Genomic DNA, 23,781 nt, shown 5'->3' with positions numbered 1-23,781 from the left:
GGCGCCTGGAGCCCTCCGCCACGAATTCCTGGGCGCCTGGGCTAAGCAAGTCGTCTCCACGAGGGTGCGGATAGCGTCCCTGACGACAGCTTCCTCCGACATGGCCCAAGAAACTCCTCAGCTGTGAGGAACTCCGACGCAATGACAACAAAACTCCAGCTGACGAGAAACTCCTCAGAATGAGGGGTTCCCGGCAGCCGCAATACCCCTAGCGCCCTCCCCTAATCCCGCCCCCATTCCCCGCCTCGGCCAATCGCGCAAGGTGGATTGTTCCACCGCGCAAATAATCCCGGGGGGACACCGGCTCGCGCCGAGGTCCCCCCTGCTCCCGATCCGCACGCAGACAATGGCATATGCATGCTGATGCACATTTCAAAGAAAAATAGAATACCGACAACAATGACATTCTGGCGCGCACAGAATGCTGGATGCGTGAGTGGTGGGAATACCACTCACACACGTGCACTTGCTGTGCGTGAGAACTTTTACAGAAAAGCAATAGGCATGGTACAACACAGCAGACGCTACGACACAGCTCACGTTAGGTATGTGTGCATGTCGGAGCAAGAGTTCACGTGTTGCTTCTGCTTGTCATAGTGTCACTCAAAGTGTCACACATAAGGAAATACATTTCACACGGAAGCACACTGACAGCACAGAAATGTCACTCATGGGCAATCTGAAACGTTGGCAGCTATACGCTCTATTACGCACACTAGTTGCCAAGGTAGTTCTCTCTTAATTTTATTTAATTTATTCTTCAGAACCGCGCCATCATTCTGAGCCTGTAAATTACAACTCTACTTACAGTTCTCTACTAGACTGTGTTCAGCAGTCTAGGAACTCTGGCTCTTCCAATGGGGTCCGGGATTTGCAGCTTTAGTGCACTTCTTCAACAGCTCTTTTACTTCAATAAACCGGTTAAATCTTACAGGCAAGTTGGCATTCATTTTTCACCAAGAGACCCTCCTGCAAAGTTAGTGCCCTTCCATTCCTTGTGCTTTGCAGCACTTTTAAGATCTTCTTAAGAGTTTCTCGTTGCTCAAATGGGTATAATTTCAGATATTTATGTTTCCTTCATCTTCATTGCTTGATTTTGCTCTTGAGAAAGTGTCACTAATAGTCCTTGAATATCACTCATAATTACACTGAAATTATGAAAATGTCACAGGGGCAATCTGAAACCTTGGCAGCTATGAGCACTACCCCTCTCCGCCTGTCATTATTGGCGCACCAAGTGCTGCCCTTTGGCCAAGCCCCAGCATCACAATGTCTTCCTTAGAATTGTATTGCCTTGCCTAGCCCAGCATGTTTGGGCACTTGCTTTCTGAAACTGACAGCAGTAGCAGCATGGCGCCCCCTACTGCTGCAGCTGGCGTTATGTTAGCGTTTTAGATCTTCGTGTTATGTCACATTCAGAGAAAGACGAGTAGAGACAGATGTCGTCATGGAAAGCAAAACATAAACAATTCAGCGAACGTCAGGCGTCACTGTAATGCCATTTACGGGGATGTCCTAGTGACGCTGTAGCCTGACTCTAAAATGGACGCCATTAAATTGTCATGCATGGTACTATTCTTTGGAATACAAGGCCGGCACTTTCGCTGTTTCTGCGCTTATTAAAATGCTGACGTTTTAACTGTGGATATTTTTTTCACAGTTTTATATTTGAGGCTTATTTTTTCAAATCAACTTGCTTGGTGCCTTTTGCTCTGACAATTAGGTGCTGTGCGCTTTTGTAGTCCTCTTTCTACCCCCTCATTAACCCTACGTCATCTAACAGCGCCTGATTTGCTCAGGTTACTGTACCATGCTGTTTTCCCAGGAGTGTGTTTTGAGTGGTTGTGTAAAGGGAGGGATTCAAGATTGCAGGCAGAGAAGGGCGCTTGGAAGGGAAGTGTGGTAAGGAAGGAAGGAAGGGAGAAAGCGGAGCGTGAGGGTGCAATATATTGACTAGGAAGATAAAAAGACGGAGAGAAGGAAGGGGTATGTAGCGCCGCAAAGAAGAAATAATAAAAAAGTGGTCGTGAAGGAGGATAAAGGGACAAGAATGAACAGGCGGCAATAAAGAGGGAAAAGAAGCACGAAGAAAGGGTGCCGGGGTAGACAAGGAAGAAAGAGGCAAGCAAAAGCGGAAAAAAGTTGCAGGCATATAAGAGAGACTAGTAGAAGAGGAAGGGATAAACGGAGAAAAAAGAAAGAGATTCACTAAGAGCAGGAAAAGCCCTTACGGGAAACAAAAAGGAGAGAAAAAAAGGAACAAGGGAAGACAAGGAAAGCAGAAGCAAACAGGCAAGGAATAAGTTACTGTGTCAAGGAGCGCAATGCTTTTATCAAGCGCGTTTTAGGGAGAGGTGAATAAGTAGGTGGTCAAAGGCTCAGCACACATCTTTTTGACAATGGCTCTGTTTGTCGTTAACAGGTAAATACATCTGGTATGCTATTACAATGTTTTAACTTAGCATTTGTCAGTTTTCTGCTTTGAGACGGTTAAGGTGTTATGCAGACCGCTGCCAAATGACTCCCCTGACCCTTGTAAGTGGGATTAAATTTGCTTTTGAGGAGGGGTGGCGGGTTGGTCCGCTGTGGCAGTAATAATAGAAGGGTGGATATTGCAGCCTTCTAGTCTAATTCAAACAAGTGTTAATTGCCTTATGCTTATGCCTTCGGATGCTCTGCTGGTGAGGGTATTACAGTTAAAGGTGGGCGCAACTTGCACAGTTATGTAAAAACGGAGCAAGATTCTATAGAGTTCTGTGACTGCCGGAATTCTGGCACGTTGCATGGATTTTTAGAGCTAGGAGCTTGTTCTGCGCTGTAGAGTCAGCGCGAACGGCACCATGCACTGTTCTACAGAGTTCTGGCTCTTTCTTCCGCTCAAGTGGTTCTTCTATTTGAGCAGCAGCATTCTCAATGTGAACGGTAGCGACCTGCCAGGACCACCCGTGTTGAGAAATTGCGCCAGACTCGTCCTTGAGCTAATTTGTTTTCGCTTGCTCGTGAATAAAACTCTGCAAACTACTTCGGTTGGGTGAAGTTTACCGCCTTCCCTTAATTAGTCTTCTGCCTAACCCATGTTTGCTCTGGTAGTACTTGTCTTCCTAGAGTATCTTTATTGTTCTGCGGGCGAAGATGCTTGCGATAGTCCAACCACATATCGGGGCAGTTGAAGGGGAGATCTGTCAGAGTTGTTGCTGTGTGAATTCCTTGTTTGTCCCTGAGGTAGGTTATGACTGAGCTGGTGTCACCCTAGCTGTAGGAACCCTATGTATGTGTATGTTGGTATGTAGATTTGTAGAGCACGCTCTCACCCATGAGGGTATCCTGCCACAAGCAGACGTGAGGCTGGCCAGCTGAACTGTCACTCGAGAGCCAGGTCTTCAGCTTCTTGAGAAATTCAAGAAGTACGGGGAGGCTTGGATGTGTAGCTGAAGGTCGTTCCATGCTTTAGGATCAATGAAGGAGGAAGATTGACCACTGGATCTGGTTTTCTGTATGCAAGGGATGACCTCTATTTTTTTGGGCTTGTGTAAGATTTATTCATGCTACTGGCCAAGATAGTAATTCTTCTTTCGAATGAAGAGTCCTGGTCACGTATAGGCCCAGCAGTACTCCCAGCCCGTGGCCCTCTAGCCATTATATCTGTGTGGTGGAAGGCTGTAACTAGTCAGCGGCAGCTAACCGTTGGTCTCTGGGCCTCAGCGAAAATCCGCCAGTGAGAAGTCCAGAACATCACATCTAGACAATAAATATGTTGTTTAACACTTGAGGACTTGCAGGTTCTGTATTAATGAAATTGGCTCTGTATGCTTTAGATTTGCAGGAACAATGCCTTCAGGAATAAAACCATTTATAATATCTTGCATGATTGCCACTTCTAAGGCAAACTCTTTCAGTTGCAAATGCAAATCCACTATCAAGTGTCTGGAGGATATTTCGAGTGTCTAACATTAGCAGAATTGCCAGAAGCCCATCCTGCTTTACCAATTGACATTCAATAAAGGAAGGAGGTACTGTGTAAGACGGACGAGTTTGTGCTTTGTCAGCAGATCCAGATTTTTCCACTGGTCTCCCGATAGTACTGCATTTTTGGCTTAAGCAGCTATAGATTTATTGTCCAGATGTTCTCCACTTAAGCAGTCACCAGTTCATTAGCAAGTACTCATAAGCATGGAATTGTGGCCTGAAAGTTAAAATGTTCTTAAAAAGTCTAACTATTTCACCGTTCTCATTACTGACTTCTCTTTTGGCTTGCCGTTAGTTTGTTTACTTCTTTAATAAAATAAATACCGCTTTGCACTCTTTAATTTCACATAGGTCCTGCAAGTCAGGAATATGTCTTTTTTTTTTTTTGCTCCAGCCCCTGCTGTCGAATCGTGCACATTGAGTCCTCATCAGTGGTAATACTGGCCAGTGTTTGAAAGTCTTTCGAACTTTTCATATTTACAGTGCCTTTCTTTTTAAAAATCGATTTAATCACATTTTAAAACAATGTATTCTTGATAGGAGCATATTTTTTCTTTATTATATGGATTTCGACATCTTTTATGGAGTAGAGCTCTATAAATTGTGTTTGTTGTGCTGCACCTTTAGAGTATGCTTTATCCATTAAGTTGTTTAGGTGCATGTCAAAATATGGTGGGTGAGGGTAGAAAAGGGAAGGAGGGGTCTGTACAACATGTATCCTAAAAGTATGATAATCTTTGATGGTGCTCATGCTGGATGTTAGAATTTCAGAGCTTATGTTAAACACAGTGCCTCACCTTTGATGGGTATTAGCCAAAGCAAGGCATTGCTTCTGGTTTGAGTGTTGGCAGCAAAAAAGCGCTGACATTTTTTCTATATTTCCCTAATGCATAAAGTTGCTGTTGGAAATCACTATTGTAGGCCCTAAACCTTCATTCTTTCAATATATACTTTTATCCGTGAGCTATACATGGCATTGCATTCCTCCTTTTGGTCAGTTCAGAGTTCTGTAATAACAATAGTGTTTCCGCAAAATGAGGAAAGGGAAATTGGAGTCTAGTCCGAGAAGGGTCGACACATGCCCAATATTCTTTAGTTGCGATTTCCGTTGCATGTAAAGTAGATAACGCAATAAAGTTCAATTATCAGGCTTTTTTTGAAGTGCATATCGTTTGGTCCTGCCCTGAGAACTGAGTTGAAGGAATTGTGAGCATTGGACCTCAATAGATCTGATTCTGTTGTATCTGTTAGAGGTAGTGTTGGGTGATCAGATGTTCAGGGTCCCAATCTCATTGCAAGTAGTTAGGAGCTGGTTGCTCTGGAAACCCCTTTCCTTTACCCCAGTAGGCATTGAACATGATATAACAGAGTTTAAAATTAATGCTTGCAACCACCAGAAACCAGAGGACTCCTTTGATCCGCATGTCACAGGTTTAAATCAACGTGATTGACAACTCATCATTTCATTCTTCCAAGATCGATAAGCTAGTTAACATTTTAAAGTGGGTATAAAATATTAATTGTAAAAAACTTTATAAAATTACAGTGCTACAAAAAGAACCAAATGTCATTTGTTAAACATTTACAGGTTCCTTGATGATACTGTCAAAGATGTCAAGGAAGACAGGTCACAGGCTATGCTGCAAAAAGTCGTTGAACGGGCAAAGGCCAGACAGTTGGAAAAGCAACGGGCTTCAGTTGGCGGGCAGAAACAGGCAAAATCAGAAAGCAAGGTTCTCATGGATAATTCTACAAGCCCGGCGCAGGAAGAAGTGAGAAAGGGAATATGGGGCAAAGAAAAGAGCCCTAGCATTGTGAAGAAGAAAAAGGCTGGGATTGAAGAAGGCGAAGAGACACGCAAACGAGCACAGATTTCTTTGTCAGATCTCAGTGAAACTGAGAACGATTCAGCGCCGAAGGAAGCAAAAAAGAAAAGACCGAAAAGTGAATCTGAACTACAAGAGGATGTAGCCAAAGATGACCAAGAACTAATGGAGGCAGAAGTGGGAATAAAGGATGAAAATAAAAAGACGAGAAAGAAAAGGAAGTCTGGGCTGGGAGTAGGGGATGAAGCAGGAACAGAGAAAGAAGTGAAAAAGAAGAGAAAGAGGAGAAAATCAGAGCTGAGCCTAGAGGATAATGAAGCAGATGGGTATGAAGAAGGGAAAATGAAGAGCAGGATTAAAGATTCCAGACAGGAAGAAGGGGGTGAATCTGATCAATCGGAGAAGGAAGAGAGTGATGGAGTTGGAGAAAATGGGAGCCAAGAGCTGAAATCATCAAAGGCTGAAGAGGAGGATGACGATAAGCAGGAGGTAGCTGCAGGAACTGACTCCGAAATCAGCTCCCTCGTGCTTGGAGGATTTGAGAGGAAAGCAGTTCAGAAGGTAATTAAGATCATATTTCCGCATTGGTGGAAATATGAGTGGCACAGGCTTTCGTGAGAAGATCTGGAATGTGTTTGCATGAAAGGTAGATGTAGCCTAATTACGTAGTTATTGCTGATGAAAGGGACTTGCAGAAAAACGCAGATCGAGAGGTGAATTAATAATTATTAGTTTGTTTGATTTTTTAAAATCTTTACAATAAAAATCAATAAAAAGTACAGCACTGGTAGTGATAATTTAAAATATCAATAGAAGCGTATACTTTAGATGATCAACAGTAGTTTAAACGTTTTTGTACATCAGTGATCAAGTAACAGAATAAAATGGATTAGTCCAGAGTCCTTGAAAGTGGGCGGGGCAAGTGAAATGAAGAATATTTTATTGGGACTGACCAAGGATATGACTATTTCCCCAGTCAGAGGGCGACCATCAATCTGTTGTTTGGGCAGGTAGGTGTATTAGCCCTTGGCGTTGTTTTGCTGCCTTTATCGGTGCCTTTCCACACCCAGAATATACTTGACTGTTCTGGCAATGGAGCTTTGATCTGATGAATTGAAGAAGGTCAGGATAGCTTCCCTACAGGTGCACACCACTTGCTGTTTTCATTAAGGGCGCAGAAATCGACGAATTTCTACGATGGTTTGTCAAAGGCAGATGGTATGGACCAGATTTTCGACTGCCAAGCCACATAACCTACAGGTTGTGTCTCTTGCTGTCCTCAGGCAAGGCTTGTTGAATGGTTGTGACGGGAAGCCGCCCAGTCAGCAGGACAGAAATTGTTGTTTTATCTTGGGGGTTAGAGCTTCCACAAGGTACTGATGAGGTCTCAGGGATGTGTAGCTGTTCAATATGACTCTGGCATGTGAGTGTTTTGCTAGGGCTGCTCTGTCTTCAGTGATGCTGAAATTGTTGATGATTTTGATACTGCTTTTTTGAATTGGTCTAAGCAACCACAATTCCGCCAGGCCTAGCAGTTCGATAGTATCATTAACCTCATCGCTGCGGCGCGAATTCCGCCGCAGTGCTGAGATGTCAATCGCGGGCGTGGTCATGACGGCTCCCAGCCGTCATCAGCACACGCCCACCGGGAGCCGTCATGAGCATGGAAGAGGTTAACAAGTTTGTGACAGGGCGAACATGGCTTTTTTGCAATCTCCTCCCAGACATAGTAATTAATGGAGTTGTGCTCTGAGTTTTTTTAGCTTATAGCAGAAGGTGACGAAAGCGGCTCCTCTTGCGCGGGATTGCTTTATCAGCCCAAACTCTAGCCTGATTTGTTCTGGTGAGGTGCTTTGGGGGGAGACTAAAGATTTGCCTGAACATCCAAACCAAGGTTTTATCCAGGACGGAAGTATCTCTACCTCTCAGCGTTTCACAACCAGAGGCTAGTGTAGCTACTAATTTTGCTTTAGTGGTTTCAAGAATCTGGATAATAGGAGGGCCTGTTCGGTGTCTAAACATCCCTTCCAGGCCTGCAGCGAGAGTCACCCTTTCTTTATGATCTCCTCCTTGTGAGACTCGAAAGAGGTGTCACTTTCAAGTGTGAGGCCGAGGTATTTGTAGCTGTCTGATTTGTAGCTTTTTGTTTCTTCTACACCGCTCCCCCCTAGGTACCAGATGGTATTCCCTTTAAGGGACTTTTTTCCAGATATCATTCTTTTGGGCTTTTTCCAGTTTATTTTCATTTAGTTGCTTTCATGAGACGCTCCATCCCGACTCGTGTTCTACTTAGTATCACCAGGTCGTCGGCATGGAGCACGTTACATAGCTGAGCAGACCCTAATTTCAGGGCGAGCAAGTTGGTGGAAGAGAGTATTGGCGGAAGGGCAGCGAGAAATAAATTGAATAGCAGTGGTGCTAATACGCACCCTTGTTTGAGCCCTCTGGTTGTCAGGATGGCTCTTGAGAGATTGGCTCAATTCCCCAGTTTGATCCTTACCCAAGTGTTGGAATATGGGGTTTCTGTCGCTCTCCGGAGGGAAGAAGGGATTTTCCAGGTCTTCAATTTTTCCTATAACCTGTTCAGTCCACGCGATCAAAGACGGCCTGAAAATCAATGTAACGGATGTAAAGGGGAAGCTTTGAGGCTCTAGAGTGGTCAAGTATGAGCGAAAGGGCTATTATATTTGTCGTGGTCCCTGTATTCCTGGTGAACTGTGTTTGGTTACGGGGGATGATAGAGTTCAGTTCTTTCCAGTCCCTGAGGTGCTCAAGTAGGACTCCGGCATAATATTTAGCTTAATTATCATTCAGGACTGTCAGTCTGCAGTTTCCTGGATCGAGAGGTGAATTAATATTATATGTTGGGAAAAGGAAAATGATGTTATGCCAGGGGACGTGGAATCTAATTGTAATCATAAACACCAGAATAGGAGTTTTGTAAACCATTGTATGTTATAGGGAGTTTCATCTGTGTACTGTTGTCTGTAGAGACTGAAAAGAAGTTGTGAACAGTTGTAGGTAAAGTAGGATTAGAATCTGTGTACCTTTAAATGTAGGGGAAAGTTGGACTCTGCGTATTGTGCTGTTGGTGAGATGGTACTCTCTTTTGAGTTAAACGTAGGGGTGCATTCTGGATCTGAACATACATGTAGTCATCTGGGAGGCAGTAAGGTATCTGTATTCCAAATCCATGAAGCCCTGAGGGGAACATGTGTAAAGTTGTATCCTGGGGAGAAGGCACTCCTAATACATTCCTTTGCAGTATGAGCAAGATTTGAAAAGGACAGTATACTGAATCACTTATCCTTTAGCTTTTGAATTTTCATAAAAAAAGAATATGTTTAATGGAGAAGTTAACTAAGACCACCACCGTCCCCCTGTACCAACAGCCATTTTCTGCCCATAAACACCATGGTCTATCTAGGAGCAGCGAGTTGTTAGGATACTGTCTAATCCAGGTGGAAAAGTGGAACTTCAGTGTAGTTGTATCAGGGCAAAAAAGGAATCCTAATAGTTTCATCCATGGCACAACAGGAATCTGGACACAGTCATATTGAGTGAGAGGGAGGAATCTGAACGTACTCGTATTCATGGAGAAGGGAATCTGGCGCAGTGTTACCTGGAAGGACGGCAGGGAAGAGGAATCGAGATACATTTGTCTCCAGAGAAAGAGTGATGAATTGGGATATGATTTTTATCGAAGGAGAGCTAGGTATTCAGCGCACCGACTTGTACCCCGAAGAGCGGAATGAGGATATAGCTGATTTGTAGGAATAAAGGAATAAGAAGGGGCCAGATGTAGAAGGCCATTTACCGACCGGTAACGGCCACCGACCGGTAAATGGGTATTTGGTATGTAGGGGGCCATTTTTACAGATTCGGTAAATTTACTGAATCGGTAAATTTACCGATTCTGTAAAATACCGATTCGGTATTTTTACCGATTCGGTAATGGCCAGATGTAGGTGGGACTCTTCAGAGTCCCTAAAGCCTTACAGATTCGGTATTTTACCACCCAATCCAATTGGGTGGTAAAATACCGAATCCAGGTGTGCATGCACATGTGTGCATTCACACCTAGCCATGTGACACTCAGACATGCCTAAAAGGGCATGTCTGTGTGCCACATGGCACACATGCCCGTCTTTGGGGTGCTAGAGGGTGTCAAAGTGACACCCCCTGCACCCTTGCTGAAATCGGTATTTACCGAATCGGTAAATACCGATTCGGTATTGCCCATTGATTCCTATGGGCTTCAAGGCCTACACACCCCCCCTCTATTTTACCACTTCTTAAATACCGAATCGGTAAAATTCGGTATTTAAGAAGTGGTAAAATAGAATTACCTACATCTAGGGCCAGATGTAGGTAATTCATATTTACCGACTCTTAAATACCGAATTTTACCGATTCGGTATTTAAGAGTCGGTAAATATGAAGGGGGGAGATGTAGGTATTACAGATTCTGTAAATACCGAATCGTTAAGATTCGGTATTTACCGAATCTGTAAATACCGAATCGGTATTGCCCATTGATTCCTATGGGCCTTGAAGCCCATAGGAATCAATGGGCAATACCGATTCTGTAATTACAGAATCGGTAAATACCGATTTTAGCAAGGGTGCAGGGGGTGTCACTTTGACACCCCCTAGCACCCCAAAGACGGGCATGTGTGCCATGTGGCACACAGACATGCCCTAAGGGCATGTCTGTCTGTCACATGGCTAGGTGTGCATGCACACATGTGCATGCACACCTGGAATCGGTATTTTACCACCCAATTGGATTGGGTGGTAAAATACCGATTCTGTAAGGCCTTAGGGACTCTGAAGAGTCCCACCTACATCTGGCCGTTACCGAATCGGTAAAAATACCGATTCGGTATTTTACAGATTCGGTAAATTTACCGAATCTGTAAAAATGGCCCCCTACATACCAAATAACCATTTACTGGTCGGTAACGGCCGAAATCGGCCGTTACCGGTCGGTAAATGGCCTCCTACATCTGGCCCCTAGCCCCTAATTACTATCTTATTTAAGGAGAGCAAGGAATCTGGATTCAGTTATAAGAAGGGGAGAGTAGACATCTGGACACATTTATGTGCAGATGAAAGTGGGAAAAACTAAGTTTGTTTTTAAGCCCTGAAGAGAACTTTCAAATTATGAGTTGAAGAAAAGTCCATTAACTAATTTGTGCCATTCAGAGTGATAGCGTAATGGATGGTTAGTTGCCTCCAGCTTGGAATCTTTATATAGTTCCAAGCACTAAATCCGAGCTCCCAGAAAGTCTTGAAGATCTGACCAAAGAAAAATAAAATAGTAATTTTTAATAGTCCCAGAAGACTGCAAGGATTTAATTGAGATTAAGTGAGAAGTGCTACTGTTGTCATCTTATTGGATGCCTGAGCCTCACATGGCCACTCTTGCGCACTTGTGGGTCCTGCCATCTTTCTCTCCCTCACGCTCTAAATTGCTTACAACCCTTTTTGTCTTCCAGGTACAACGGGTTTTACCTCACTGGCTCTCCCATCCTAGTCTGGTTCAAAAGGATATTAAGCAGCACTTGGTTCCGATCGATGAGGTGCCAGGAATCCATCCCAAATTGTTGAAGAAACTCAAAGCAAACCAGATCCATTCTTTTTTTCCAGGTATCCACTCTGCATCAAACTCATATATTGTCTTCTAGCTTCACTCGCATTGATATGCAGATTGCAAGTAATTGGTGTCCTTCATAAGTGTTGAAGAGAACTTGCCGGTATATCTAGAAAAGGGCATGCCTCATGTTAGGCATGCGGATAACCCTGCATTTGCCGTGTCAGGCTTTCTGCATTGATGGCATTGTAGAAGTATACCTGATCCATCTCTTGTGGAGACTACTCCAGCAGTGTTGTTTCATTACTATTTTCACCCTTCTTTTTTCATACATCATTTCTCCTGGTGAATGGACTCTCATGCTCCATTCTTGCTGCTCTACTTTTACTAGTGCAGGCGGAGGTGATCCCAGCCATCTTGGAGAGCACCTGCAACGGGTTTTTAATCGGAAGAGGTGGATACCGTCCCAGCGATCTCTGTGTTTCTGCTCCCACTGGCAGTGGAAAGACACTGGCCTTTGTCATCCCGGTGATACAGGTGAGTTCAGACTTTTTGAACAAAGGGAATCTATGTTCAATCCATACAGTCTTGTTTTTAGCTGTGATCATCTAGAAAACTAGATAAAGTCTTTGATTGAATCCCACCCTCGTTACAGCTTCTGCTGCTGTGGGTACCAAATCCTCGCGTTGGATCCCCTGTGATCAGATTGTACCAGTCAGTTTCCCACACATCTTTAGGAGCCACTCATGGTGGTGCCTGGGCATTCTGCCAGAGTCCGTCCTCCCTGTGTGTTTGAATCCTGGGGGAGGGGGAGGGGGAGGGCGGGTTCACCATCCTGCTAATGAGGTGTTTCCTTCAATAGAACACAAAATTATGCCACAGCAAATGACTTGGGAAGAATGTATATCGCTAATGATTAATTAAACCGCCTTTAAATGTGTTTCTTTGTAACTCATGGTGCATTTAAGTACGTAAGTGGCCTATCTTTAAGTGAGCAGTCTCTCTACTGAAGTAATATTTCATCACTCAAAGTTCTGGTGTTAACTTAAATAAGACCCCTTTGGGTAAATATATGGGTGTGTAATTGGAAAACAAAGCTGCTGTTGTTTGGCACACAGAATACGAATGTAAAATCTTTATTGCAGCAACCAATTGCAAAACCAGCTTTACATTGAAGTGGCAGTTTTCTTTGCTGAACTAATGTTACATCACTCCGAAACCAGGTGTTGATTAAGATGAGGTCCCAGTGGGTCAGTTTGGCAGTGTGTTGTTTCAGTTTGGATCAGTTGTCTGACAACGAACACACTGAGCTAAAAACAATGATTGTTGCTGTCCAGTGCTGTACGTGTCCGCTTTACACATGTGCAGTCCTAAGTAATGTTGCATCATCCAGGGACCAGGTGCTGCTTGTGGTACCCTCTGTGGAATACTGTGTGGGTATGTCAGTTCAGAGTAGATGTTAGTTGCCAACAAATAACAAACGTACTTTAAACAGACGTATTCCGCACTAGAAGTAAAATCCTGAACCAAACGTTTCCTTATATCTTTCTAATTTTAACGTCCTCTACTCCAGAATGCGCTCTGACATCCTATGTGCATTTTCTGTTGTATTACATAGCTATATAGCAAGCATCTCAGTCCCAACAATTGAACAACACACAAGTAGAAAACGCATCAAAAGCGTTGAAATCCTAAAACAAGTGTCAACAGAGCATACTTTTTAAGTCCACTCACTAACCGGGTACCATGTAGAGCATATTCCCTCGTTACCAGAGGAGGCTCACACTGTCAGTTACCCTCTGGCAAACCCTGTTCATCCTCCCCTTTCTTCTCTTCACGTAAAAAAAGGTGAACTTACCGGTTTATGACACATTCCAAGAAAGACTATTTGTATCTTTTGGCATCACAGGCTCCAGCTATTCATCTCCTACTGAGCTGTGGATGAGGATGCGTATCCTGTTGTCTATGAAGCCCAGGTTGCATTGCTGACCTATTGCAAAGAAAAGGGGCTCCCTGATACCAATGTGAAGTACACTGAGACAGGGAAATACGATTTGCGATTTCAAAGCTTTATTCGAGCAATATACTCATAAATGTAAATGTAAATGTAGTTGAGCTTATATAGCGCACAGCTACCCGCAGTGGGTTTCCCGGCGCTTGCTTAGGGAACCCGTCCTGGTATTCCCCTGTGAGATAGCAGGGTATCCACAAGGTGAAAGTCAGGCATCCCGCCGCGAGGGGCCGTTGCACAACATACATTTAAAAAATACAGGACTTAAAATTGACCCTTTTATACATTCAATAGTAAAAACTGTTGTGCCAGCTTTGACAAAAAAAGAATAAAAACAGTTAAATACACATTTACACAAAAATCAATGTACATTAAAAGAGATAGCCCTCTGTCTGATAGACCATGCCCACCCCAGGTATTTTGCTGTTCCCAAAACAATTGGCAAATCAGTAGAGGTACAAATAATTCTTAGCGCCTCAACACCACTAGATGTCCCTAAGTTCCTACAAATGGGTACTAGCCATACTCTTCGAGGGGTTGCGTATGCCTTACAGAGAAATAAAAAGTGGCTGATGCTTTCCTTGGCTGCACCACACACCGGGCAGCACGAGGTGGTCGTACTCCTCCACCTGCCCGTCAAAGATCTCAGGGGGAGAGAACCAGATCTTAACTGGAACATTAGCTTCCTGTCTCCTGGGACGGTGATACTGTCCCAGTATAATTTTAACAATGGACACTGTTTAATTTCCAAGAAGCGCCCCCCCCCATCGTGTCAGATCTCGTTCTGCTCCAGAGTCTGCCATCAATCATATCCCAATATAAACTTTTGATGATGTTTTTACTGGGAAAAACTTCCCCAGAGGGATTATTCCAGAGATTGGAAAGGCCGAGGTCACCTAGAGCAGCCCTGAGGTGTTTAAGCCATGTTATTTTGTGGAAAACATCAGCTTTGATTATTGCAAGGAACCCATCGGCATAGTGCCGTATCTCTGGGGTGGTCCAGAGGCGTCGCCAATAAAGGATTGGGCGCAATCTTACTCGGTCACTGACTGATCTTCTCCCAAGATCAAGACCAAGCGGGATTAGTGGGGTGCTCTGGGGGAGTCCCGTTATACCCCTAATAAACCTGTTCTCTGATGTCTGCAAGGGGAGAACCTTGTCAAAGCCCCATAGTTCCGCCCCATACAGGGCAGACCCAATGGCCTTTGCGTCATAAACTGCCAGGACTGGTTTAATAGGTTTAAATTTAGATTTTTTGTGTTCAACCCTTAATGCTCCCGCTATCTGTTGGTGTTTCAGGACCGCCTTTTCTATATGGTAGGACCACTTTAGATTATTAGTGATCTGGACCCCGAGGTAAGTGAATACACTAACTACCTCTAACTCACTATTATTCAAAAGTATTTTTGGGCGGGCTCTACGCTTAGGCGAGAAAGTCATCAGCTTGGTCTTGCCCACATTCACTTCCAAGCCGTGTTCCCCGCAAAAGCGGTCAAAGATATGTAGGGCGCGCTGCAGGCCACCCGGTGTTTTGGACAAAATTAATGTGTTGTCGGCGAACATCAGGATCGGGACCCTGAGGCCCGCCAACGAGGGTGCATCGACACAGGCATCCAACATCCGAGCCACAATTCCGTTAATAAATAACGAAAAGGGGGGGCGGAGCTAGCAGCCGACGAAAATGGCCGCATAGTCCCGGAGCTCCGTCGGCGCCACAGCAAAATCCTACAATATCTTTCACCAACCTTGAGATTTCGACACCCCTGACACCACCAAAGCTTGCGGAGCCGACAGGGATCTGGCGGACCCGTCCTAGAGGTGATTCTGCCGGGCACAACAGCGAGAGTGAGCTAACGCTCCGGAGCGCCGGGAGGGCCTGGAGACCGCGGCCTCTCGTAGAGTCGGCCCCGCGCTGCGTAAGGAGGCGTGCGGCGGCGGCCGGCGAGCTCACTTCCGGTGGACGGCCCTTCGGGTCCGGGCGGTTGAAAATCCATAGGGGGCTACGGCGGTCACAAAGAGTAGCCGGAGACACCAGCCTATTCCCGCTGCTGGGAAGCAAGACATACGGTGAGCCAGTCCAGTGGGAGAGGAGGGAGACCGGCGGCCCCATTACTCCGGGACCGACAAGGCAGCGGATACGACACTGCACGGGGGGGGTGCCCTGAGCAGGGCGGCTGGACAGCGGTGCTACCAGACCGGGGGCTGCCCCTTCCCCCTTCTACACGTTCCGTCAGGGGGGCCTCCTGTTCGGAGACAATCAAGTCGGGAGACAGGGTAGCGGAGGCGATGGTGGATCCTGCATAGCCCCGCTCCACAGCCCCACGGGCCTCTCACCTACATTGGAGGTACCTTTGCGGGGTCGGCCTGCGAGGCCCAGGCAGCCCAAGGCGAACAGTGTAATTCTCCTGAGGAACACCCCGAGTCCTGGTTGGGCCGGACGCACACCTTCCTCATTCCTGCAGCAACACAGGGGTGTTCAGTGGCGGCTTCCAGGCCCCGGAACTCTAAAGTTGTGCAGTCGGTAAGGCCCACGAGTGGGTGGACGGCTGGGGATAGGACCCAGAGTAAGCTCCCCTTCTCGCAAAGGAGGCTGCCGGTTCAGAGTCGTCTGCCACAGCGAGAAGAAGAGTTGAATGCAGGGGACCCGCAGGAAGAAAACTCGGACATAAAATCTATGCTCAGATCCATGGAGCAAAACATTCAAACAAACATAGCAGCTCTGGGGACCAAAATGGACGCCATGTCCTACAGAATGGACCGCATGGCGGAGCGCCTCGACAAACACGCGGAACGACATGATATGGCCGTACGGCGAATCACGGAGGTGGAGGAGGCCCAAACGGAACTGGACACGGCGAGGCGCAGGGCGGAGACACTCATTAGAACATTGCAAGATAAGACGGAGGATTTGGAGGCGCGGTCCCGTCGCTGCAACCTCCGCATTATTGGCCTGCCGGAGACTACTCAGACAGGGAAAATGGAGTTATTCATTGAGCGCCTGCTCACCACGCTGCTGGGCGACGATGTGTTCTCGGCAATGTTTGTGGTGGAACGAGCTCACCGCACGCTTGGCCCTCAGCCCAATCCGGGTCTCCCTCCCCGTCCGATTATAGCAAAGTTATTAAACTACAGAGACAGAGACACGGCGCTCAGGCTGGCTCGGACCAAGGGTGACCTACGCTACGAGGGGTCGGTGATCTCCATATTCCCAGACTTCACAGCACGGGTGCAGGAGGCACGCAAGCATTTTGCCCCACACAAGAAACGCCTCAGGGACATGGGCCTCGACTATGCGATGTTATACCCAGCCAAATTGCGTGTAAACAGGCAAGGCCGCTCCCATATCTTTACGGACCCTACAGAATTGCAGAAAGCCATGAAAAAGTGGTCCAGAGATAAGACGGAAGAGCAGGCAGATGGCCAGAAGGAGCCAGCTCGACAACAACTAGATGACCAGGACCGATCTGGTGGCAGGGTGCTTGGCGCACGCTGAACTTAAGCTGTCCACTCTGCTGTCCGAGGGGCTGGAGTGACATGGATCTGGAACTGATTCCCACGGCTGTGATGTAACAGATAAGATGGGCTGGGGTTCTGGTATAGACATAGACTATTGTAGACTTTGGCCTCAGTCCGAGGCAGAAACTATATATCTTCGAGGTGTAGATGTCGGGTGAAGCGTTGGGGTCGCCTATAGGGTGGCAGGGGTGGAGGGGACTAGCCAGGGGAACAGGGGAGAATAACAATACTGATGTGGAGGTTGGTGCGTTAACGCATAGCTGGTGGTGCGAGACGGGGGGAGGGGGGCTGGGCACCAGAGTTAGGACTTTACTTCTGAGACCGAGTTGGCTTGCTACCTTTGCCCACGAGCATTATGCACAGGGGGCGATTGGAATGGGTGTTAGGGAAGGGCGGGTGGGATGGGGACCTGCATGGCCGAATTGGGGTGGGTCTGCTGTGGGCGGTGGGTGGCTTATTGGGGACAGTGTTTGAATACCAGTTGTTATTTTGTTTGTCTGCGGATGTGCTGAAATTGAACTTTTGGGGGGGTTCTGCTATGTGCGTTGTTGTTAGTGCCACACCACGCTACCTGCTTGAATGTGCCTCTTCAGGGCACCAGCGACTTTTGCATGATAACCTTATAACACACAATGACAGACAGGGCTGCGGCTGGCGCCACCACGTCACTGAAGGGCTCGGCACCACCCCACCTAAAAGTGCTAACGTGGAATGTGAGGGGCCTAAATGACTTCAGAAAATTGCGTAAGGTCCTTAGTTATTTACGTAGACATCATATTGACCTTGCTCTCTTGCAAGAGACACACTTACCGATAAGCAGCAAAATGCTCACACACAAAGGTTTAGCGGGCTGTAGTGTCGCAGCGGGCTTCACCACACACTCGAGCGGGACACTCACGTGGGTAAATCCTGGTTCCAAGCTCACACTAACATCTCTAGAGACCGACACTGAGGGAAGATACGTTATCTGTAGATGTAGGGGCAGGGGGCTAGATTTCTTGGTTGTGAATGTGTATGGTCCTAACTACGACTCCCCGGACTTTTACTCAGACTTAGCCCAGAAATGCAGATCGCATGACTACTCCAGTATGCTCTAGGGTGGGGACTTCAATTTGGTACTAGACCCGAATCTGGATAGGTCTGCGGGTCCCCTCAGGAGCCCGTCGGCGGCGGCCACGGTGCTCCACTCTGAATTGGTGCGCTTGGATTTGTTGGATGTGTGGCGCAGTAGACATCACTCCAGGGGAGGGTACACTCACTATTCTTCATATCATGCTCTACACACCAGAATAGATTATTGGCTTGCATCGCAACAGCTGTCCAGTAGTGTGAGGGACTGCCAGATACTACCGCGAATGCTGTCAGATCATTCCCCTCTCCTCCTGACTCTGGAGACACCGGCATACAGGATCCCACCCTTTACGTGGTGCTTCCCCCCCATATTCACTACTAGACGAAGTCTTCAGGGGGGAACTCGCTAATGAAATTGAAAGTTTTTTTGACGTTAACGTTTAAGGTATATGTACGCGGGGTAGCAATGGCCAAACACTCCAGTGTCCTAAAATCCATTAGACAGAGGCTTCACCACCTGGAAAAACAGCTTTCGGAGCTCGAGAAGAAACAGGCAGATCCCGGGGGGGATGCTTTAGAACAGATTAAACGACTGGTGACAGAATATAATACGGAGGCTGACAGGGAGGTCCAACACATGGGTAAATACGCCACGGCTCGTACTTATGGTGAGGGCGAGAGGCCTGGCTCCCTTCTAGCTAAAATAGTCCGAAGCGAGAGGCGTCCACTTATAGTGGGTGAACTAGTGTCGAGTACTGGGGAGGTCCTCGCTGATGAAGAGCAAATACTTGGAGAATTCAGAAGGTACTATTCCACCCTCTACGAATCTAAGTCTTCGGGGATGGAGGGGGCGATTGACGATTACTTAAGCTATATTAAAATGCCGCAACTCTCAAACTCGCTAAGGGAGTTCCTCATGATGCCCATTCAGAAGGAGGAAATAGTGGAGGCTCTGGATAGCATGAGATCTGGTAGCGCCCCAGGGGCTGACGTGCTGACTGTTGGCTTCTACAAGGCCTTTAAAGATCAGTTGATTCCTTTCCTCTCCACTCTGTTTGATGACATATGCTTGGAAGGCAGCATGCCTCCGTCCATGCGGGAGGCACTCAAATCAAATCAAATCAAATCATCTTTATTCGGTTTCCGTTTGTGAAAAACCATAAAAGTACAAAATACAGTAAACATTTAAAAAAAGAAACGTTGAATTCATTCAGTACTAAAATCATACTTAAAAAGAAACATTTTACTGACAGAATACTTTTTAAATGAGAAGATCGTTATTATTTTGTAAATTCAAACGATGTCTAAGACATAGTTTTAAGTACTGTGCCACTGATTTTGTCATTAAGTTATTTTCCAGAAATTGTAGTGCCAGGTAGGCAGGGCGGCATCTGCGAATTTTCATAACTTTCAGTACAGGCAATATCCACCTCCTGCGTAATGGGACATAGAATTTGCGAAAGAAAAGAACGTGAATTGTGGACTGCGAAGATGTTGAATCACAGGGACATACTGATGTAGTTTGTGTCCAAACATTCTGGGTGGGGAATAAAACCATGTAGTGATAAAGGTTAAACCTAAAGCGAGTAAGAAGTAATTTTCAAATTGTGACAGATCGTATTGCAAGTATGGTTGAATGGTTGGGACCAACTGTATTAATAGGCAATGTTGGACTGTTGGCTTTCCTATTTCATTCAGCATCCGAAGTTGGGAAAGATGCGACAGACAGAGAGTTTTTAGTTCTTTTTTTGTTATATCTGTTACTGACAGTGGTTCATCAAAAAATCTTTGGAGACCAATATCTGAGAGAAAAGATTTTACATATCCCAGCCTTCTTATCTTTATCATGTTCTCTAGTTTCATGCAGTCTTGGATTATTGCTCTTGTGAGCTGACACTCGTCCGTAACCCATATTCTGCGCCATAACATGATAGGCTGGATCTTGATGATATCAGAGATATGGTCCACCTCAAGTTCCAGATGGCATCCAAATGTTGTAGTACTCTTTGGAACTGCCAATAAGAATTTTAAAAAAGAGTTTTCAACTATCTGTAGTTGGTCGACGTTTGTTATTCCCCAGACTCCTGCACCGAAGGTGGCTGTGCTAATGCATTTTGCATTGTAGATTTTTATCATCTCCGTGGGGTTTTTTTTGCCCAGTCGAAGAGAAAAAGCTTTTAGAGCGCCAACTGTTCTTATCAGAGATAACTTTCGGGATGTGAGTGCTTCTTTCCAGTTAAACGCCTAGTCGATGGTGATACCTAAATAGGGGTACGTTTTAGTTCTTTCAAGAGGCAGGTTGTCCACATAAATTTTCTTCACTTTACTCCCCTTGATGCCAGCATGCATCACGAAGGTTTTCTTTATATTCACTTTTAAGTTTAGATTAGTCATGAAGGTACAGTAGTTGTTTAATGCCCGTTGAAGCTGGACCGGAGTTCGTGCGAGAATTACCGCGTCGTCGGCATATAATAGTGCTGGAATCTGCCGACGGCCAGCTTCTGGGAGGTCTTTTACGCCCTGTAGCATTGCAACTTCAAGACCGTTGGTATAAAGCGTGAATAAAAAAGGGGCCAGCACGCACCCTTGTCTGACCCCCGTCTGTATTGGAAAGCTGTTTGTTAATTGACCAGCTGTCCCAAATCGTACCTTTCCCTTGGCTCCAGTGTATAGTTCACGCAGAAAGTCGATTATTGGTGTTTCGATCCCCATTTGCAGCATTATTGCCCAAAGTTTCGAATGTTCCACACAGTCGAATGCTGCAGTAAGGTCGACGTAAACCATATGTAGGCAAGATTTTTTTACTGTTACATATTTGCCAGCCAATAAAGTTAAATTTAGAACTTGATCCACGGTGCTCAGACCTTCCCTAAACCCGTATTGTAGGTCTGAGAGTACTCCGTGTTCCTTTGACAACTCCTGGAGTCGGTCAAGCAGTATCCTCCCTGCCATCTTTCCGACTGAGTCCAGGAGGGAGATGGGACGGTAACAAGACGGGTTATCTCTACTGCCCTTTTTAAAAATGGGCACTAGGATCGATGTTGACCAGGAATTAGGAAGTTCGGTATCCTTTGCTGCGTTTAGTACTTTTGTTAGGAGGGGAGACCATAAATCTGGTAAAAATTTGTAAAGGTCCATGGGAACCGAATCGGGTCCAGGTGCTTTACCGTTTTTTGCGATCTTTATTGCTTTCTCTGTTTCATTAATGGTAAACTGTATTTCTATTGGGTATTTCACCGGTGGAAGAGGGACAGGCGAAATTAAATCCCCGGATTGGTCCTCTCCGAAGACCCCTGAGAAGTGTTGCACCCAGTCCTCCGCGTTTATAGCTACGTCCAAGGAAGGACCGTCGTTATTTTCTGTTAGAAAAGGACTCTTGACTATTTTCCAAAAGGCTGTGCCATCTTTTAAGGTGCTGCTGTTTAACAGTTGGGTCCAGAGGTTTGCTCGTAACTCCATTTTTCTTTGTTTGATTGCCAGCGTATAAGATTTTCTTAGTTTAATTACCTCTTCTCTGTTTCTTTCTTTTTTTGCTAGGGCTTTCTTGAGTTCAGAGTAAGCCTTTGTGCAATTAGTGTTGAACCATCCTTTTCTTGGTACGTTGTTTCGTTTGCTGGATTTAGTTAGTTCGTTACTTATGGCTTTCACTATTACCTGATAACTTTTCATGATCTCTGTGGGAGTTGACAAAGAGTCCAGGCATTTATCAATTTCATTCCTGCATTTTTTAATTATTCTTGCAGTGGTTGATTCGTGATCTACATTGCCCCAATTGAGAGTGTAGCCATTTAGTCTGTCTAATGTTAAAGCTTCCTGTTGAAGCAGGCCGGGGTAGGCCTTAGCTGTGTCGTTTCGATGGTCGGGTTCTAGGTACGTCAATCTGAGTGGAAAGTGGTCGCTGAGTGCGTTACCGTCCACTTCAAAGGACTTTATATGTGTGGCTTTGTTGTTGAAGACTAAAATGTAGTCTATTAACGTTTCAGCACCTCTTCCGTGAAAGGTTGAAATAAATTGGGTTATAGGCGTCTTTATCAGGTTCGCGAACCCTATGTCTAACTCAAACATAACAGCCTGCATGTTGGTGCCTTCCACCGTATGGACGAAATGAGTTAGTGGGTTCTCTTGTTCATCTGTGATCCCGCAGGTAGAGGTATTGCTTCTATTGCATATATGAAGGTTAAAGTCTCCTCCCCAGATTAATGAGTGTGAGACTTTAGCGTATTTTATTTTCAAGTCATTTACTGCCTCAGAGATTTCGCTTAAAACTTTGATCAGTTCCGTCGGCGTCAAGTTATTGTAGAAATTGATGATGGTGTAGACCTCTTGATTTATTCCTTTAATATTAATGATCTGATAGTTCTGATGGAGTAATGCAGGCGTTATTTCACGGCACGGCCAAAGATTAGAAATGTATGTAGTTAGACCGCCTTTGCTTCTCCCCGAGTTTGGTTTTATTGCTTGGGAGAAGTATGTTCTAAATCCCACGAGGTGGATTGAGTCGTTGAGCCATGTTTCTTGAAGACAGATTAGGTCGTTTGAATTGACCAATTCTAAGAAACTTTTTTCGAGATGTTTAGTTGCTAGTCCCGCCACGTTCCAGAATAACATATTCCTGTCGCGGATTTTACTCGTGTTGACAGGTGACGTCGACTGGACAATGGTTACTTCTTCCGATGGTATGAGAGAAAGGTCGAGGTTCAAGGGTGATGTATTTATTTGCTTGTTTGGGGCGGGTTGTGCCGAGATCGAAGATCTAGTAAGTTCCTCAAGTCGGCGTTGAGACTCTTGTTCCTGTTTTGCCATGATTTGGGTTTTTGTTTTTTCTATGAGATCGTATGGTCTATGTTTTGACTTGCTAGGAGCATTGTTGGGCGTCTTGCTCTTTGAGTAGTTAACTGGGGAGATTGAGTAGGCTCTAGTGTTTAACCGAAAAGTCGGGATGTAATTCTGTGATGATGGTCAGTCTACCATATCTAGGCAACTGTAACTATTAAAAGTTGGTATTCCGGTCCAGGGTTCCCTGTGGGAGGGTTGGGGTGCCCTCCTACCGTAGTTCTTCCAGTCGCCCTGGTGTCTATAGTCGTGCCTCCATTCTCCTTGATGCCAGTTTCTTTGATTGTATTTGTGGCCCCAATCTTCCTGGTTCCAGTTGTTTGTTCCATGATCAGGTCGGTTCCAGGACCAGTTTGAGTGCCGAGTAGGGTCCTCAAAACGGTGGGCTTGTCGGGGATAAAAGAAGGATAAACGTTTTACATCCATCCCTGCGTTGTTTCCCGGCGATTCCCATGAACATATATAGTCCACTGCGCGAGGGTTTTCAAGGTTAACTATTATACAGTCCCCGGGGATTGTTTTTGGTTGGGGGCCTATCCAAGAGACCCTTCTCACTGTAGTGATTCTAGTGATGTTATTTAATTGATTGGGTCTGTTAATATTCAGCCAGTGGCGGGTTTTGTTTAACAAAGACCAAGTTGGTTCATCAGTATCATTACTTAGTTCTGGGACTCCTGTTATTATGACTACGAATGATGCTGCTTCCGGTGGGAGATTTACTGGTATTGACCGTCTTTTGTTTGGTCGTTCTGCTTTGTTGATTTGTCTCTGTGTCTGATCATGGCGTGAGTTATTTTGTGCAAGTGGTGTAGGGGGAGTATTTGTAGATGGCGCTTTTGCTGATAGTGCGTTTACTGATGATGGTTTTACAGGAGCGGTTGTGGTAGTTTCTCGAGGTATCTTGGTTTTTGATGGAGGAACTGAGTTGTTTACTTTGTTTGCTGGATCTCCTGTTTTTGGGG

General features: G+C 45.6%; 1 protein-coding gene across 1 annotated transcript in view; it reads left to right on the top strand.

Moving 5' to 3' along the window:
* The first annotated feature begins 1,796 nt into the window (after positions 1–1,796).
* DDX51 (DEAD-box helicase 51) overlaps positions 1,797–23,781 on the top strand; it is a 151,691-nt gene continuing 129,706 nt past the window's right edge. The window contains exons 1-4 of the mRNA XM_078667806.1: positions 1,797–2,422; positions 5,555–6,353; positions 11,294–11,444; positions 11,780–11,925. Coding sequence (XP_078523932.1) covers positions 2,400–2,422; positions 5,555–6,353; positions 11,294–11,444; positions 11,780–11,925 — 1,119 coding nt within the window. The 5' untranslated portion in view covers positions 1,797–2,399. The remainder of the gene's footprint in view (positions 2,423–5,554; positions 6,354–11,293; positions 11,445–11,779; positions 11,926–23,781) is intronic.

Source organism: Lissotriton helveticus, chromosome 11 (genome assembly GCF_964261635.1).
Source record: "Lissotriton helveticus chromosome 11, aLisHel1.1, whole genome shotgun sequence".
Lineage (NCBI taxonomy): Eukaryota > Metazoa > Chordata > Amphibia > Caudata > Salamandridae > Lissotriton > Lissotriton helveticus.
Note: the sequence above shows the minus strand (reverse complement) of the source record. Positions and strands in the feature narration are given on the sequence as shown.